The sequence below is a fragment of the Saccopteryx bilineata genome, chromosome 9 (assembly GCF_036850765.1).
Source record: "Saccopteryx bilineata isolate mSacBil1 chromosome 9, mSacBil1_pri_phased_curated, whole genome shotgun sequence".
NCBI lineage: Eukaryota > Metazoa > Chordata > Mammalia > Chiroptera > Emballonuridae > Saccopteryx > Saccopteryx bilineata.
The window spans coordinates 26,163,796-26,181,498 of NC_089498.1; the positions used below are offsets into that span (position 1 = coordinate 26,163,796).

General features: G+C 39.1%; 1 protein-coding gene across 2 annotated transcripts in view; it reads left to right on the forward strand.

Annotated features, from left to right (window-relative positions):
* Window positions 1-17,703, forward strand: part of CNTNAP4 (contactin associated protein family member 4) — a 285,330-nt gene that overhangs the window by 201,867 nt on the left and 65,760 nt on the right. For both annotated transcript variants that reach the window (XM_066243208.1, XM_066243210.1), the window contains 2 exons: window positions 7,035-7,141; window positions 10,426-10,545. In XM_066243208.1, coding sequence (XP_066099305.1) covers window positions 7,035-7,141; window positions 10,426-10,545 — 227 coding nt within the window. The remainder of the gene's footprint in view (window positions 1-7,034; window positions 7,142-10,425; window positions 10,546-17,703) is intronic.

Genomic DNA, 17,703 nt, shown 5'->3' on the forward strand with positions numbered 1-17,703 from the left:
AAATAATATTGGTGCTACTATAATTTCAGGTGGTTATAAATGTATCAAAAATATGTTATTAAACGCAACAGCTTAGGATACCCTAACTGTCCTATTGATCATCAGGTACCAAGCGATCGGAGACCTATTTGTTCAGTTATCAAACTGTCTTTTACTCCCTGAAAGCTGCGTAGTGTTACCTGAGGCACAGAAATTTAAGTGGTTGGTTGCTATGCTCCTAATGGGTACCTTAAAAAAAAACCCATTACTATCTTCTCTGCAGGGAGTATGAAAAGGAACGGCTCCCACGGAAAAGTTAGGAGCTGTGGTGTGGATCAGGGTGTAAGGCGGACCCAGCAGTTTCGGCAGGAACGCCAGTCCAGGGCGTGGCAGTGCACGAATTGGGAGTTGATGGTAGAGGACAAGCAACTTTTCGAATGAAAATCGATAGTTAATACTTTTAAAGTATTTTTAGGCATAGTCAACTTTAGTCAAATAATCTTTTCAGCCCTACTTTAATATTAAGACAGTTAATTTTAGTCATTGAGTTCAATAGAATGTCATGACCATTACGACCTGAAAAAATTTAACTGTGTGACAAACTTAGCCCCCACCCTGTAGTTAAGTGCAGTATATACTTTGAATCAATTCGTAAGTTCTGAGGTTTAAAAATAACTTATTATTTGTTTGAAATATCTTATCAACACAAACACTCATTGTATTTCTTCTATTTGATATACCAGTTAGTCTGTCAATGTCTGTTGGTCCTATTTTGGACACTAATAGATGTTGTTATGTCTATAAAAATAATTATAATCTTATTTAACAATGAATTAGAAGGATATCATTACTCTTCTGTGGATACCCATTTATTTATTTAATCCAGTTTGCAGATAAAACAATTTTTTCTGTAATAAAAGATGATCTGCAATAATGCTTTCTGTAATAAAAGATGATCCTGTAAAGGGAGAATTTAGACAATAAACCTCAATTGGCTTGATTAGGGGATTGAATGGCGGTGACCTTTGCCATAGTTCCAGGCGCTGCAGCTCTGGAACCTTAATCCCAGTTTTGAGAAGGGCCCATGACCAGGCCCGGGATCTGCCCCTCAAGGCAGGCTCACTCACAGAGGCAGGGAGCCCCCACCGCGGGTGGGTGCCAGCCATCAGGGACCGGTGGGGAGCTTCGGTCTTCGACCTGTGAGCGCTGGTCATGTTGACCAGCTCAGACTGCAGAAAATTCTGTGGGTATAAGCAGACCCACACTCTGATTGCCCTGGATCTGCCATTGTACACCCATATCCATGCAGCCCGCTCTCTGGAGCGCACACTTGTGAAGTAGAGCGAGATACAGCCCAGAGAATATATGGCTTCAGTCTCACACCTTAAAGACTTCAGAAATAGCGAGCCAATTATGCAGAGGTCTTGACTACACATTTACTTTAAAAGAAAACTTTGGGTTTACAGTAACTCTAGCTATCTTAGGAAAAGAGCAGAAATCAAAGTAACTTCTACATTGTATACCTTTTAAATTTCCAAATGTATCATCCTCTTATACTCATGAGAGGACATCTATGTATGTATGTATGTATGTATGTATGTATATATATAATGTGTGTGTGTATGTGAGTGTATACACACACACATACACACACACACAATCATCCATGGGTATCTGTTAGGGAATTGGTTCCAGCGCCTCTGCAGATACCAAAACCCGCGAATTAGTATTTATTTATCTCTTTTTTTATTATTTTAAAAGTTTATTAAAAGAGGAAAAGGAGACACTGGAAAGGAATGCGGAGACAGAAAGAAGTGATTTGGCAAAGTGTCGATAATATTTTCCCGGGTGTTTTAAGCAGGAACTCTGGGCTCGAAGTCTCTGAGTGTCTGTGAGGTGCAGTCGAAATGACAAATGATAATAAACGCACGTATTTTAAAAGAGCATTTGTTCATGTTTGGAAACAATGAACGCAAGACATAATTATTTTTTTAAAATTGCAAAATACAAGAAAGTGTGAAGCAGTCAATAAAGTCATCTATATCTCATTACCAGCCATTCATTGTTCTGTGAACACTTCACAATTATAATTATCTGCACACACACAATAAAAGACAAAAATGCAGGATAAAAAAGCTACCATATTCCAATAATAGTTTTTATTATTATTTATTCATTTATCACAAAAGCATGTACAATTACTTGAAAGAGCATTATATATCTGTGAGAATTTTATTCAATTCACAAGTAAGTCTTAATGATTTTAGAAATTTATGTGTTTAAAAAAACTTCATGCTCTCCCTGGATTAGCATTTAAATTTGTGTGTGTGAATGCGTGTGTGTAAAGATGATGTGTGTGTTTAAGGAGTAGGAAAATGCGTGTGGGAATGACCTAAAAAGTGTGTGTGTGTGTGTGTGTGTGTGTGTGTGTGTGGTTGGATGTGTGTGAATGTGAGCTTGTGCATGCATGTGTGTGGGTTCATGTGTGAGGTCGTGCTTGCGTGGGTGTTTGTGCAAGGATGTAAGGAGCTTTTGGATGTGTGAGTGCCTATGAGTGTGCACATATGTGTGAGACTGTGCAGTGACTGTGTTCTAAAATTAACTTCAAAGTGATTAATATGTATTTGAATTAATCCTCACAAAAACGCTTAGAACCTGTTCTTAGTTGTATTTACTTCTCATAAATATGGACACTGATGCTCAGAGAGGTAGACTAAGGTGGCAGGGCTGGAGGCAGGACCCAGCTCAGCTCTGAGCGCTCGGGGTCCAGGAAAGCCGCCTGCAGTGCCCACCTGCCGTGCCATACGCCCTCCATGCACAGGAACATTTATTGTGGTTCATATTTCATCGCTGTGTAATAAACAGAAAATTTAATGGTTTAAACATTTCAATAAAAGACAAACAGGAACAGTAAAATATATTTAAAAATTTAACAGGAACTAAAAAACAATGTAGTTCTTTTTCACTGTAACTAACAAACCTACACATGATAGTGTGCATACATTTACACACAGGCTCACACTCACAGTCTCTCACACACACACTCGTATGCTTGCCACACACATATATGTACAAAAGCACCCTACCATGCGTGATCCTTATGCACACACACTCCTTGTGCACACATTTACATGCCTTCTCACACATTAGCCCATACACACACACATGCATCTCAAGTACAGTCTTTTTTGCACACAAAATCTTTACACTCATAAACTCATAAGATCATTCCCACACTTATTACACATACACCTTCCTCATACAGTCACCCACACACAAATACACACACATTCATCCACACACCCTCCCCCATCCTCTGTGGAATGCAGGGGAGGTGGCCCTACCCCGGGAATCTGGTGGCAGGGTGACAAGGGTGAGGACAGAACAGCAAGGGGAGCTGCCATCCTTGTCCCCATGTCTATCTCCCCAGATCTTGGCAGAAACCCAAGTGGGCCTGGGACAGGGTGACAGTGTGAAGGCATAAGTACTTGCTAAATTGCTCTGACCTAAAACACTTATTAAACAGAAGAATTCGGTGTATCTTTTGACATCAACTTGTTAAGTGTATCTGCTGATTGAGGAAGGTCACTATCTCAGCCCTGACATCACCTCCCCTTTCCCGACTGCAGTGGAGCAGAGGCTGTGGTGGGTCCCTGTCTCCAGTGACTCCTGGGCTATGGAGACTCCCGACAGGCATGCAGGCCACCGGGTCACAGCCTCCACCATGGCAGCCTCAGCAGGCCTCCTCAGTGCCTGCCTCCTCGTCTCCCCGCTGCAGCCCTCCGACCTCCATCACACTGCTGCCCCAGGCCACCCGCCACTCCATCCCTGGGCCTATGCCATCTCCCCTCCAGGCTGGTCCTTGTCCCCTCTCTGGTCCCCCACATTTTTCCCCTTTCTGAGGAGCCTTGGAAATCTGCCCTTGTTCCTTCTCCCCTGTGCTCACTTGTGTTTATTCCCCTGCTGACAAGCTGGAGATCATGGTGGTATTCTGCCTCCTGTGACACAGAAGGTGAGGTTTATTTATGCGGAAGAGAAAGAGGTGAAGGCGTGGTTTATTTACGTGGGAGAGAAAGAGGTGAAGGCGTGGTTTATTTACGTGGAAGAGAAAGGGGTGAAGGCGTGGTTTATTTACGTAGAAGAGAAAGGGGTGAAGGCATGGTTTATTTACGTGGAAGAGAAAGGGGTGAAGGCGTGGTTTATTTATGTGGAAGAGAAAGGGGTGAAGGCATGGTTTACGTGGAAGAGAAAGGGCTGAAGGTGTGGTTTATTTATGTGGAAGAGAAAGGGGGAAGGGTGCTTCTTGTTAATCTTTGAGGAAAGATATGAGATTTTAATTAAGACAGTCACCATCATCCTAGGACCCATAGATACCTAGTTATTTGGTTTTACTAAATGTGATAATGTTATAGAGATTTCTATTTCAATATCAGTAATTCCAACCATGTTTTATGTTGTATTGAGTGTTTTGAAATTTATATTGGAAAGGACAGGCAATCGGGTAAACCAAAATTGAACACATTTCTTCAGTTTTGTGAATGTTGATGAATGCATTTGTTCACGCTCACAAGCAATGCAAATAATGATAGAAATGTCTAAGGAAAAGGCTAGAGAAAATGGGTTGATGGGTAGTTTACTTAGTATTGGAATGACTACAAGTCTGACTAATAATTAAGGAAAATGGATCTATATATTTCATTAGCAGATCAATTATCAATAGCACATTGTTTAGCAATAATTAAAGATTCATTCTTTAGCATTTTAGGCATAGCCACTTATGTCTGCTCCCTTTTAAAATATGGTTTGTGATTCAGTAAAGAATAGCCTGCTCTTTCCTCTTCTGAGGACCAACTAGGATGTTACTGTTCAAATTTTAAAAAATGTTTTTCCTCTATATTGTTATTGATTTGAAATGCTTAAAATATTAAATACATAGCAAAACATTCTTTGAATGGATTTCTGTGAATCTATAAAAATGCTAAAGTGTGTGTAAACCTAATTGGCAGGGAAAGGTGCCCATTATTTATTTTTGAAATTTTAAAAGGCAGATTGTAAAATAACATCAATGTTATGATATATATATATATATATATATATATATATATATATATATATGGTTTACCGGAAAGTTCTGTCCATTTCTATCACAACAAGTTTCGACACGTAAGCACATGTTTATTTGGCACATGTGTGCCTCTCTATTTTTATCACTTAATGTATACATGCTGACGTAGCAAATTAACTAAAACAAAGTTGATTCACGTTAGTCTTATGTGTGAAGCGATAGTGTACCCATGGCTACTGATAAAATTCATTTACGCCACTGTAATTTTTACGAATTTCAACAAGGAAGAAATGCTACAGAAGCATGTCTGTCGCATCCACCATATTCCCCGGACTTAGCACCCTCCGACTATCACTTGTTTTTGTCCTTACAAAATTTTTTGAAGGGCAAAAAATTCAAAAATGAAGAAGATATCTAACAAGCACTGATTCAATTTTTCGCATCAAAAGATAAAACATTTTTCAAAAATGGGATATACAAATTGCCCTCACGCTGGCAAGAAATCATTAATAATAATGGCAATTATATTATTTAATAAAGTTTATTGACGATAAGAAAAATTTGTATTTTGTTTTATTCCAAAAAAGGACAGAACTTTCCGGTAGGCCATATACACACACACACACACACACACACATACACACACATATACAAAAATATACCATGTATATATACATACAAACACATAAACGTACATATTTATAGTGGTAATTTTTATATATTGAGATTGTATATTATATTTATTTTCTAGTGTTTCTGAATTGTATGATTCTGTCTATTGGACATCTATTTTTATTATCAAGAAAAATCAATAACATTAGTTTCAGTTAAAGTTGGAAAAATTTCATAAGCAAACATAAAGTTCCCCTCCTTAGTTTTAATAAAGGAGATGGCAGAAATGCCATCATAAGTACATTTTTGGCAGGTTTTGTAGTGAATATCTATTGTAATCTGGGGCAGATGAGAACATTTACAGCCTTGGGCACAATATATTGCTCAGTAATTCTTTTTCACTGTGTCCTTAGCCAAAAGATATACCTTTCACTTAAAGAGTAGTTTAGGTCCAAACAACTTCATTAATGTTTATATCCTAACAACTTAGTGACTCTTTGGATAAATTATATATATATATATTTTTTTTCTTTGTACTTATAATTTAAAAAGATTAATTGAAAACAATTGATTCCTTAGCAGTTATACTTGTTTACCATTGGGTGCGGTACAGATTTTCGAGGCTGGGACCCCATCAGACACCTGCTGCTCTCAGTTTTTGCTCAGCATTGATGTCACATGCTTGTTTTTTCTCAATTACGGAAAGTTCAGCGTCTCGAGGATAAGGTGTCGTTAAAAGGAATGTATTAGTATGTAACTTTGAAAGTGAACTACCTCAAGCTAGTAATCGCACAGTGTTTAACAGATGTTGAGCACGCCTGTATTTCTCTTGAGAATTTAAATAACCCAGGAGCCCTTGTGAGTTCAGCTCAGCACGCTAGAGCATCCCGACTCAGTGCTTGGAATTTGGGTCTATACCATGCACCTTCCACATTCCTGGGTGTAGACACCAAGTAAATAAACAAGTCCCTCCATCTCACTTTCTTTTCTCCTTCTTTTTTTATTTTCCCTTCCTTTACATATTCAGTGTAGTAAATCAATATGATTAAATATTGTTTTGCGTAAGCTATTGATACTTCTGGAAACATGGAATTAGCGTTCTGTGACTTAGGGAAATGAAAGGGCTCTGGTAGAGTAAGACACGTTGAGAATTAAACAGCCACAACTACCCAAGAATTGTTTGGAATCTGATTAATTTATTGATCTACGGTTTAGTTCTGTGATTAAAGTGCTTTGACGACAGACTGAATAACTATTAGTCATGTTCAGTTTACTCTTTACATTACGGTTGGATTCTTCTTTCACATGACCCTGTACGAGTGATCAATATTTTATCTCTCAAAGTGAAAGTAGTGATTGTGTTTGCACCTTCTTTTAGGTGTTTGCCCAACTATTGTGAACACGGTGGTGAATGCTCCCAGTCCTGGAACACCTTTCACTGCAACTGTGCTAACACGGGGTACAGAGGAGCCACCTGCCACAACTGTAAGCTGAACCTGCTTCCTGCCCTGTCGGATTTCCTTGTTCCGTTTCCCTTTTCATTGCTGTGTGTATATAAGCCCACGTTTGTGCTCCTGAAATTTAGCATCCAGTTGATTTCTAGTCATCCCAGATCATTTAATTCTGATCACCGCCTTAGGAGGTGGTTATGATTATTAGCCCTAATTTACTCACGAGGCAGCAGAGAGAGATTAATTATCTTGCCAGAGGCTTGTTCAGTAGTTGTGCCACAGCGAGGGTGTACATACTTGCAGTTATGTACCGGAGCCTGGGATCACAACCAACACTTTTTTCCTATATTGTAAACCATTCATTTGTTCTGATGAGAGGTTTGTGAGTGTTGTAGACTTGTGCCATTTGGTTGTCCAGTTGTGTGACACACAGGATGGGGAGGCTCAAGGGCATTATTCACGGCCGTCAGCCTCACCACTCTGGGTCTCTTCACTGTGTGCTCCTTTGTGCTCCGGCCAGAGTGGAGATCGGGACCCTGGGCTTGCAGCCATGGGCGGCTCTCAGAAGTCTTGTTCAGGCCTGCAGCCAGAGTCATTCCTGGGGCATCAGCTTACATATTGCTTCCTAAGGTCATACAGAACGTTTGTTGTTTCTGAAGTCACATCTCACTATAACCAGAGGAGAGATACTTGACCCAGGTCCCCCAACTAGTGGAAGGACAGTATATTTTAAGTTTTCATAGCCTCCATCATCACATGGTAGTAACTAACTCAAAACAAAAAACTGATTGAATATATTTTGATTGACTCATTATTTATCTTCAATTGTTATCAATGGCTGAATTAAAATATCATATAAACCCAAACAGCTCTGAGGAAAAAGTAACATATGGTAAATAAATGAGATATTTTCATGGTCCTCAATTTGTTCCAATTATTAAGTTAGCAAATTAAGTTCTTGAGAAGGTGAGTCTGAATGGAGCTGAAGGTTTTTTTGTTTTTCAGGGTTTTGTTTTTGTTTTTGTTTTTGCCAATAACCATTTTGAGATATGCAGCCAGAATGACGAGTTATTTATTACTTATTGTTAAGCCATTACTATCTTTAACATGAGGAGAGGGAGGGGCAGGGATGAGGTCTTTTTAAAGGTTGTATTAGAAAATAATATGTTAAACAGTTAGGTTATAATATGTCAAGCAATATACATGAAGCAAAAGAACTCTCTATTACCTTATCCAATCACGTGACCCCTCCAATAGCCCTTCACTCGGAGTTACGTGTTGGTCCTGCCAACATCTTTCAAGGAGTTTGTGAACATAGGTACGTGCGCGTGGAGGAATGGAAATTAACCATGTTTATGTGCCCACTTCACTGCACAAAAAAGCACGTCCATGCTCTATTTTTGTCAGTGTAATATGTAATAGGACAAAATGAAACCATTGGACTGAGGAGGAGTGGAGAAGTAATTTTGCATGATTATTCGAAATTTTGTAACACTGAGCAATTTAGTTACATTAGTTTATATTGTCATGAACTTGATTTTCAAAAATTTAGAATAGATCTGGGAAGGACATTCAGAGGGGATGATTTATTTCTCATTTCACAGACTAAGAAGCTTGATGGAAATTATCAGTACATTTGGCCAAGTATCCAGTGGTATTGTGCATCATATACAGGTGTTAATATTGAGACATGTCCATGGAAAATATGTAATTGTATAATGAAAAATATCCAATTATGGATCAAAACACAATGAGACCACTTGGGGACATATTGCATGTAACTATTTCTTCTGTTTGAATTTTAATTATCTTGAATTCTCATTACAGAGCATTACAGAAAGTTTCTTTTGAAAATTACTTTTTAAATTATTGATGAGGAGCTTTATAAATCATATTTGTTTTATAAAAACAAGGATTTGCGGAGGACCCGGGTTCGATTCCCGGCCAGGGCACACAGGAGAAGCGCCCATTTGCTTCTCCACCCCTCCGCCGCACTTTCCTCTCTGTCTCTCTCTTCCCCTCCCGCAGCCAAGGCTCCATTGGAGCAAAGATGGCCCGGGCGCTGGGGATGGCTCTGTGGCCTCTGCCCCAGGCGCTAGAGTGGCTCTGGTCGCAACATGGCGATGCCCAGGATGGGCAGAGCATCGCCCCCTGGTGGGCAGAGCGTTGCCCCTGGTGGATCCCTGTCGGGCGCATGCGGGAGTCTGTCTGACTGTCTCTCCCTGTTTCCAGCTTCAGAAAAATACAAAAACAAAAAAACAAAAAAACAACAACAAGGATTTTATCTATAGATAATTTTATGTAGGAAAGGAAAATAGTTACAAGATCATTTAAAACTTTTCCAACCCTGGCCAGTTGGTTAAAGTGTTGTCCTGATACGTCAAAATCATGGGTTTGATCCCCAGTCAGGGCACATGCAAGAATCAACCAATGAATGCATAAATAAGTGGAACAACAAACTGATGTTTCTCTGTCTCTCTCTAAAATCAATAAATAAAAAATTAAAATACTTTCTATTATATAATCATTGGCTATCAGTAGATTATTTAAGGAGATTACACTATTGTGCTGCAGATGTTAGGTTATTATGGATGTTGAAAGATTAATTTAGATGGATGTCCAAAATTACACTTACAAATGTCTTAATATTTAAAACAATTGCCTTCTCTTTTTTTGTTCTACCTAATGTAAAAATAAACTGAAATTTCATTTTGACTGGGTATTTTTATATTTCTTTAGTGATAAAAAAATAATAATGCCATAAAATACAGCCTTATTCTCCCTTTTTTCTATGTAATCTGCTTTCACCCATATCATTTTTTAAAAGTATGTTTACCTTTTCTTCTTTTAAAACTTGGAATATTTGCTGACCCATGGTAGCACAGTGGACGGAGCATCAAACTGGAATGCTGAGGTCCCTGGTTCAAAATTCCAAGGTTGCCAGCTTGAGTGTGGGCTTGTTGGCTGTGTGTGGGTTAGCTGGCTTGAGCACGGGATTGCTGGCTTGAGTGTGGGATTATCAGTATGATTCCAAGGTCGCTGGTTTGAGCCCAAGGTGGTTGGCTTGAGCAGGGGGTCGCTGGCTCAGCTTGAGTCCCCTGATCAAGGCACATATGAGAAACAATCAATGAACAACTAAAGTGAAGCAACTATGAGTTGATGCTTCTCATCTTTCTCCTCTGCCTGTTTCTTTGTCTCTCTCTCTCTCTCTCTAAAACCAATTTAAAAATAGTAAAACTTGGAATATTTTGTGTCCAAACTAAAATTTAAGAGATTTTTTAAATAATATTTTATTGATGATAATCCATTTTTTTACAGCTATCTATGAGCAGTCATGTGAAGCCTATAAACATAGCGGAAATACTTCGGGGTTTTATTATATAGACTCAGATGGAAGTGGTCCCCTAGAACCATTTCTTCTATATTGCAATATGACTGGTGAGTTAATCAAGTTTTATTTAATGGTAATATTTGCATGAATGCTTTAAGCATAAAATTAAAATGAAGCAAGTACAAAGTTGACCTAATTTGCAATTTGATTAAAACGCATGTTCAGTAGAACTAATATAAATCTTTAAAAATAGTTTAAAGATGATTGAAAATGTTGTCATTATTATCTATATATGTGGTATGTGTATAGAACATCTACTAATAAAGGTATTTCGTTAAGTCCCAAATCAAAAAGGATCAACTTTATTCTTTGAGAGTATTGATGCATGTAAAAGCCTAGAAAAGTATCTACTTTTTAAATGTAGGTAAACATGAAATTTATTCTTGAATTTTTTGCTTACATATACTTAAATAGGAATTAATAGTCATGGAAATATATTTTATTTAAATTTGACATCTGTTCATAATTTAAAAAAAAAAGAAAAGAAAGTATAGGCCCTGGCTGGTGGGCTCAGTGGCCCAATATGTGGAACGTTGGCCCAATATGTGGAAGTCCCGGGTTTGATCCCCGGTCAGGGCACACAGGAGGAGCGGCCATCTGCTTATCTTCCCCTTTCTCTCACCCTTCTCTACTCTTCTCTCTTGCAGCCAGTGGCTCAGTTGGTTCAGGCATAGGTCTCAGGTGCCGAGAATAGTTCAGTTGCTTTAAGCAACAACCCAAGATGGGGAGTTGCCGGGTGGATCCCAGTTGAGTGCATGCGGAAGTCTGTCTCTCTATCTCCCCTCTGCTCACTTAAAAAAAATCAACACAGTACCAACAGAAGGAAATGTTCTTCATTTGTTAAAGAGTACCCACAAACCCCACAGCAAGTAACACAGTTTATGGTGAAATACCGAACGCTTTACCCTGTTCCCAGCACTCACACAAGGATGCCTTGCTATCACCACTCTGTTCTCCATTGTATTGGAGGTCCCAGTCAGTGCAGTAGCACAAGAGACATAAATGAAAGATACCAGTGCTGGAAAGGAAGAGTGGCATTTCTCATTATTTGTAGATGACCAGGTTATATATTAAGAATATTCTAAATAATCTACAGATAAAAAAAAACTAAAATTTAGGATGATTACTGGGTCAGTTCTTTAAAAAATTAATTGATTTCTGTATATCAGCAATAAACAATTAGAAAATGAAATTTTAGATTCTGTTTTTAATAGGATTAAAAGTCTCAAATATATGGTAATAAATCTAATGGAAGATGTGCAAGGTTTCTATATAGATAAGTATAAAATGATCTTGAGATAAACTTAAATCCTAAATAAATTGAGAAATATAGATAACATTTTCATTGATTAGGAAGCTCAACATGGTATAAATACCAGTTTTCCTAAGTAGTCATTGGTTCAGAGCAAACCTAAATTAAAATTCCAGCTGGGTGTTTTTTTGCTGGTCAGTGTAATTGTTTAGGTGAATACAAGCAAGTAATTTTTAAAATTTATCAGCAGATTTGAAGGAACAGGAAGAATTAAATTAATCTTGGAGAATAAAGTTGCAGGAGTCAACTCTGCCGGAAATACAGAGATTATACTGCTAGACTAAGTACAGCAGGGTGTGATTGGCACAAGGATAACAGACCAATGAAACAAAGTAGAAGGGATTGAGGTTCCTTTATAACCAGTGGTGCTGGGAAACCTATATATAAATGTGAAAAGGTATCCTGACTCCTTTGTCATGAAACACAAAGAAATGAATGTCAGATGATGTGTGCTGTCCAATGCAGTAGTCATTAGTAAAGAAGTGCCTATTTAGATTCAAATTTAATTAAAAGTTATAAAACTAAGTGAATTAAAATACATTTTACCAATTTAAGTTAATTTGTTAAAATAAGATTGTGTTAAATGTCAATTCCTCAGTCTCCCTGGCCACACTTTAACTGCTCAATAATTACCTATGACATCCATCACTTCAGAAAGTCTACATTGGATGGTGCTGTGTGTCAGGAAGTCAGAGTTTTATGGAGCAAGACAGACAGAAAACTGAAATGTTAAATTGAAGGTGTTGGAGAGGTGGGTTTTCTACTTAAAATCAGGCAATGAATATCCAAGGAAAGAGCCTTTCAGGCAGTGGAAATAGCACAGACTAAATTCTGAGAGGGGTGATCTTACCAGATGTGTTCAGGGACCCGCAACAAGTCCAGAGGCCTGGAGTATGGCGAGTAGTCAAGGAGGAGTAGGAGAGTCAAGTAGGGTGGGGGCAGGAGGGAAGACTCATGGGATTTATACAATAATTTTATAAGGTCTCTGAATGAGATGAGATGAGAGAAGACATTGGAGAGTTTTAAGCAATGGTGGATGTAATTGTTTTCCTTGAATAGGATCATAACTGCTCCTGTGTTGGGAAATGCCCATTTAGGAGCAGGGATAGAAAGAAATTAGGATACCATACATATATCATACACACACACACACACACACACACACACACACACCACAGTCTGAAATATATATAGGTGTGGGCAAAAGTAGGTTTATAACTGTTAGTATGTGAAACACAGATTTTATTGTATATTTATTAATTATTTTACATACAAACAGCTATAAACTGACTTTTGACATACCCCTGTAAAGATATGTATTTATGTGTATATATGTCAATATATCAATATATCTCTATCTGTATCTATCTATCTATCTATCTATCTATCTATCTATCTATCTATCATCTATCTATAGAGATAGGAAACCTGTTTGGATACCAGTTCAAGAAATGTAGGTGTGCAGGCGAGAGCAGTAGATGGTGGTTTGTACTGGGTAATAGCAGTGTAGATGATTGTCTGTGAATACAATCTGTGAATAGGTGTGAAGTGTTAGAAAACATAAGGAGCCAAAACTGACACCACATTTTTGTCTTGGGCAGCTGGAGTAGTTGAGTTGCCATTGAGTGTCAGAACAGGTTTAAGGGGGAAGGTCAGGAGCTCAGCTGTACACAGCTTGAGTTTGAGATGTCTGTGACACACTCGGATGAGATCCTGAGAAGGCACCTGATTATGGGAGCCACAGTTCCTTCGTATTCATGTGTAGTTCTAAAAACTGCAGACGGAAGTCAAACCAGAAATTGGCGGAAATTACTACAGAATGGGTCTAGAGATTGTCTTCACATAATGCAGTCAGGTGGCTTTTACTTACTCTAATACCCATTGAGGACACTGACTGTCTCGGCCCATTCTGGCTGCTGTAACAAATACCAGACTGCGTAGCTTATGAACAATAGACATTTATTTCTTACAGTTTTGGAGATAGGAGAGTCCAAGGTCTTGGGGACAGAATAGTCAGGTGAGAGTCCTCCTCCAGTCCTTCACTTCTTCTTCTGACCTCATATGTATTCAAATACTTTTAACCGTTACAACCTAAACAACACAGAGTAAACCTCTGTTGGATGGACATTTTCCTAAGTGATGTTAACAATTGAAAATTGTTTCCAAACAGAGTATTCTAAATGTAATTTAAAAATTATTAGTCAGGATAATATGAATCCAAGTGTCTGTCACTACTGAAATGTTGACGACCTTTTGCTCCACAAAAGCCACTGCCTTTTCAGTGATGAAATGGTTCTATATTCAAGAAGTTCCTCATTATTAAACATTGCAGAAGATGATTGTTTCAGTGGGGGGAAATGACGAGAGCTAGAGCAGTGGCTTTCAGACTTCTGTGGAAATGACCATTTGGTGGCTTCAAGCCATCCTTCCCTACTGCATAGTTACTCAGTTCAGCTGAGTTGGTATGTTTAGGGACCAAGGACTGGGTCTCTACTCCATTAACAAGCTCCCCTCGAGATCCTGAGATACGGGATCCCCGAGACCATTCAGTGAGAAGACAGGAAAGTACAGGATTTACAATAAGATTATTTTTACTTCAGGGACTTCAGTCATAAAGGCCTTCATTTAATAGCTCTGAGAGTTAATAACTAACTGTCATTATTCAAATGCAGCCTTGCTTACATCGTTTTGCTCCAGAATGTTCTTTCCTTCCCTCTCGCCGGCTTTCCGGGACGCAGCACTTCCTACCTGCTGTTGCAGCGCGCAGCGCCTCCATCAGCCTCAGCTAGTCAGCGGGAAGGAGCGCGGCCCTGCGACGGTGCTGCTTACACAGCGTGTTTTCTCCCTCGCCACCGCTACCGCGCTGGAAAGTAGCAGTCAGCCCAAGATAAATCAAGTTCTTAATTATTCAGCTGCTTTACATACAATTTATGTTATTGGAGATCTCCTCAGGGAGAGACATGAGTAGACCCAAACTGCCTTTCAGGATTTTATTTTAGTGTATTTATTAAAGTTAATAGATTTTCTGCCTATTTCAGTTCTCATCTTCCTCGTCTCTCTGTGTCTTCTTATCTGAACAGCTCTGTTTGCACTAATAAAGGATAATTTAAAAAATAAAATTATGATTCTTACACAGACATAAAAATAAAGGCTAAAAGACACATTTTAAAGATTTTTGTCTAACACAGTGAGGAAACTGGTCAGATGTCGCAGCCAGTTCAAAGGGGACTCCAAAGAGCGGACACACACACACACATACACACATACGCACACACGCACCACGTGCAAACACACATCAGGAATGTTGAAATGAATACACAAATGGAACAAAACTGGCCTCTTCCAAAGTGCAGGAGGGAGGTCAGTCAGACCTCTACCAGGTAGCATTTCCTTGTCCGTAGACAAGAATTACACGTTGCAAGGAACTTGCTTTCTCTGAAAAAAGTCTGGAAGCCTTGGGTTAAAGGATGATTAAATGTTAATATACCTTGGAAGTTAGAGATACTGAATTTCTCTGGAGAGATTTAAAGGCTTATCTCCCTGAGCAGCATTCGCTTGCATTTCAACAGTGATAAAAACAGAAGGACCTGTGCCCCCTCTCCTTCCTCACTTTATGGAGGGGAGAGGAGGTGCCAGCCATCCTCTCCAAACTCTGCGTCTCATAATCTGGGGCTCCTCCCCGTGCTGCAGCCCAGCACATGGAGGGGCGATGGCTCTCGTTGTATGGGCCCATGGAAAATTGGACTGTCAGGCATGGAGGCTGCTGAGACTCTGAGCAAGAGGTCCCTGATCCAGAGGTCTCCTGTGTCTCTACCCATAGGAGGATAGATAATAGAGATAAGATACATTTCTATATGGGTGGGATAACTTGCAAGTAGGGTATCATCCTATACCCTTCACAACTTCAGACTTAATGTTATTTTGCAATTCTTAGTTTATCTACAGTTTAGATTTATGAAACAGCTAAAAGGCAATGAATGTCTCAGAGCCACCATAGAATCAGAATCAGATTGCCTGGAAGGTTGTATTATAGTCTGGACCACGCATTGTTTTTATTCATTTGTCTGTTCCCTTATTTCTTGAATGCCTTCCTCTGCACGTTGTGCCAAGCCTCATGCACTAGAACTAGTGTGGTTAGCAAATCAGAAACTATCATTCCTCTCTTAGCGCTCACAGATGAGTGGAAAAGGCCAGCAAAATAAGTCACAAAGTGCTAAATTTGCAAATTGTGAGGTCTGGGTCTTTTACAGCTATAGTTTCTAATAGGTGTTTTTGGAAACATCGGATAGCAGACTCATGTCTGAAAGAGCAGTAAGGAGGGTGCAAATGAATTCTGGGAGATTCCCCTGTTAGTGAAGAATGCGAGATGAGTGTAGGTGCTGGGCTCCCAGTTCCATTGCTCGAAATCCCTTGTGAAGATTTCATCGTCTCCGCCTTGCCCTGGAAATTTAGTCTATCTAACAAGCGTGACATCTGGTGAACTTCCTACTTTGTAGCACTTTTTTATTAGAAAATAAAATCTCTTACAGGAACGAGCATAATGTTGAAATTTTAGGACTTCACAAGGAAACATTGATACGCGCTGCCCTTTAACGGTTGTCATGCACGGTGGCCTTGAATCTCTTGCGGCAACTTGAAAAGACCTTTCGAATCCTGTGTTAATTATGACCCAGTGGATGCTAAACTAGAGGGAAGTCCTTCTCGGTGTGACCCAGAAGGCGCAGAGACAAAGGTTTCAGGCAGGTTTATTGTCCTGCTCCTTTGGCAGCTGCTCAGCCAGAGCCGAGCTTCTTCGGGCGTCCCTTTGATTTACCACAGCACAAGATGAATCGTTTTTGCTGAACGGTAAAAGCAGAGTCCAGCAGAGGCGAGGCTAACAGATTTGCCTCGTTAATAACCTTAAACTTCTAACAGCCGAGGTTGAGTTGGCCAAAATTATGGAACTTCAGACCTACTCTGTTGGTTACTATATTCTGTGACCATATTTTCCAACTTTGGAAAAGGAGGCTCAGACTCTCCCCCGACTTTCTTCAGGGCACAGATCCATGCCACGTCTGCCACTCAGCTCTCCTGAAGGTTTCTGCACTGTGCTGCTATCTGGCTATCCATAATTGATTTCATTAGCTTGTATATCATGCCCTTACTGATAATGCTCTATAGTAAGCTGAAATGCAAGGCAGAAATAAAACAGCTTTTGTTTCAGAGAAGAACCATGATCCACACGTAGAAGGCACAAGGCTGTCCAACGTGTGTTCTATCTTATTTATTTAGCAGGTCTGTCTGTTCAAACTTCTGAAGACTAGGAGAGGGCTGGGAGAGAAATTTCTCAAAGTATACCTCTTTATTTTGGTTTGCTTGTTGAACCATGTGAATATAGTAGCTAAAAAGAAAAGGGGACAGTGAATTCTACCTAATGTTTTTCCCCTAATTTGGAATATTTCTCTGGAGTACAGAGAGTTATGTGACTTAACAGCACATATATACCAGGGTTTTGACAATTTCCAATCTGTTTTTTACCTATTAGACCAGAGAACTTTTCATTAATCTGTTCTTGTGCCTGTATATATTACAGTAAAGATAATAAAAGTCTTGCTGGAAAAGTTGAAGGACAGATACATTATGCCTATATTCTGTTCTAAACAATGTAGGATTTTTATTTTATCTAAATACTTCTGATAATCAAGATGAAGGAAATGGTCGCAGATATTTCTAGGTGTTGATAGTGATGGCGCTAGTATTTTTGGTGTCAGTTGAGTGGCTGGTGCTGAATCAGTTGTATCCAGTTGAAGCAAGTAACTTCCTGTTGTATTGTATAATGATGCAGATCATGTGATACCAAAATGAATATTTCAAATTTGATTTAAAAAAGAAATAGATGTATACTCATAATTGA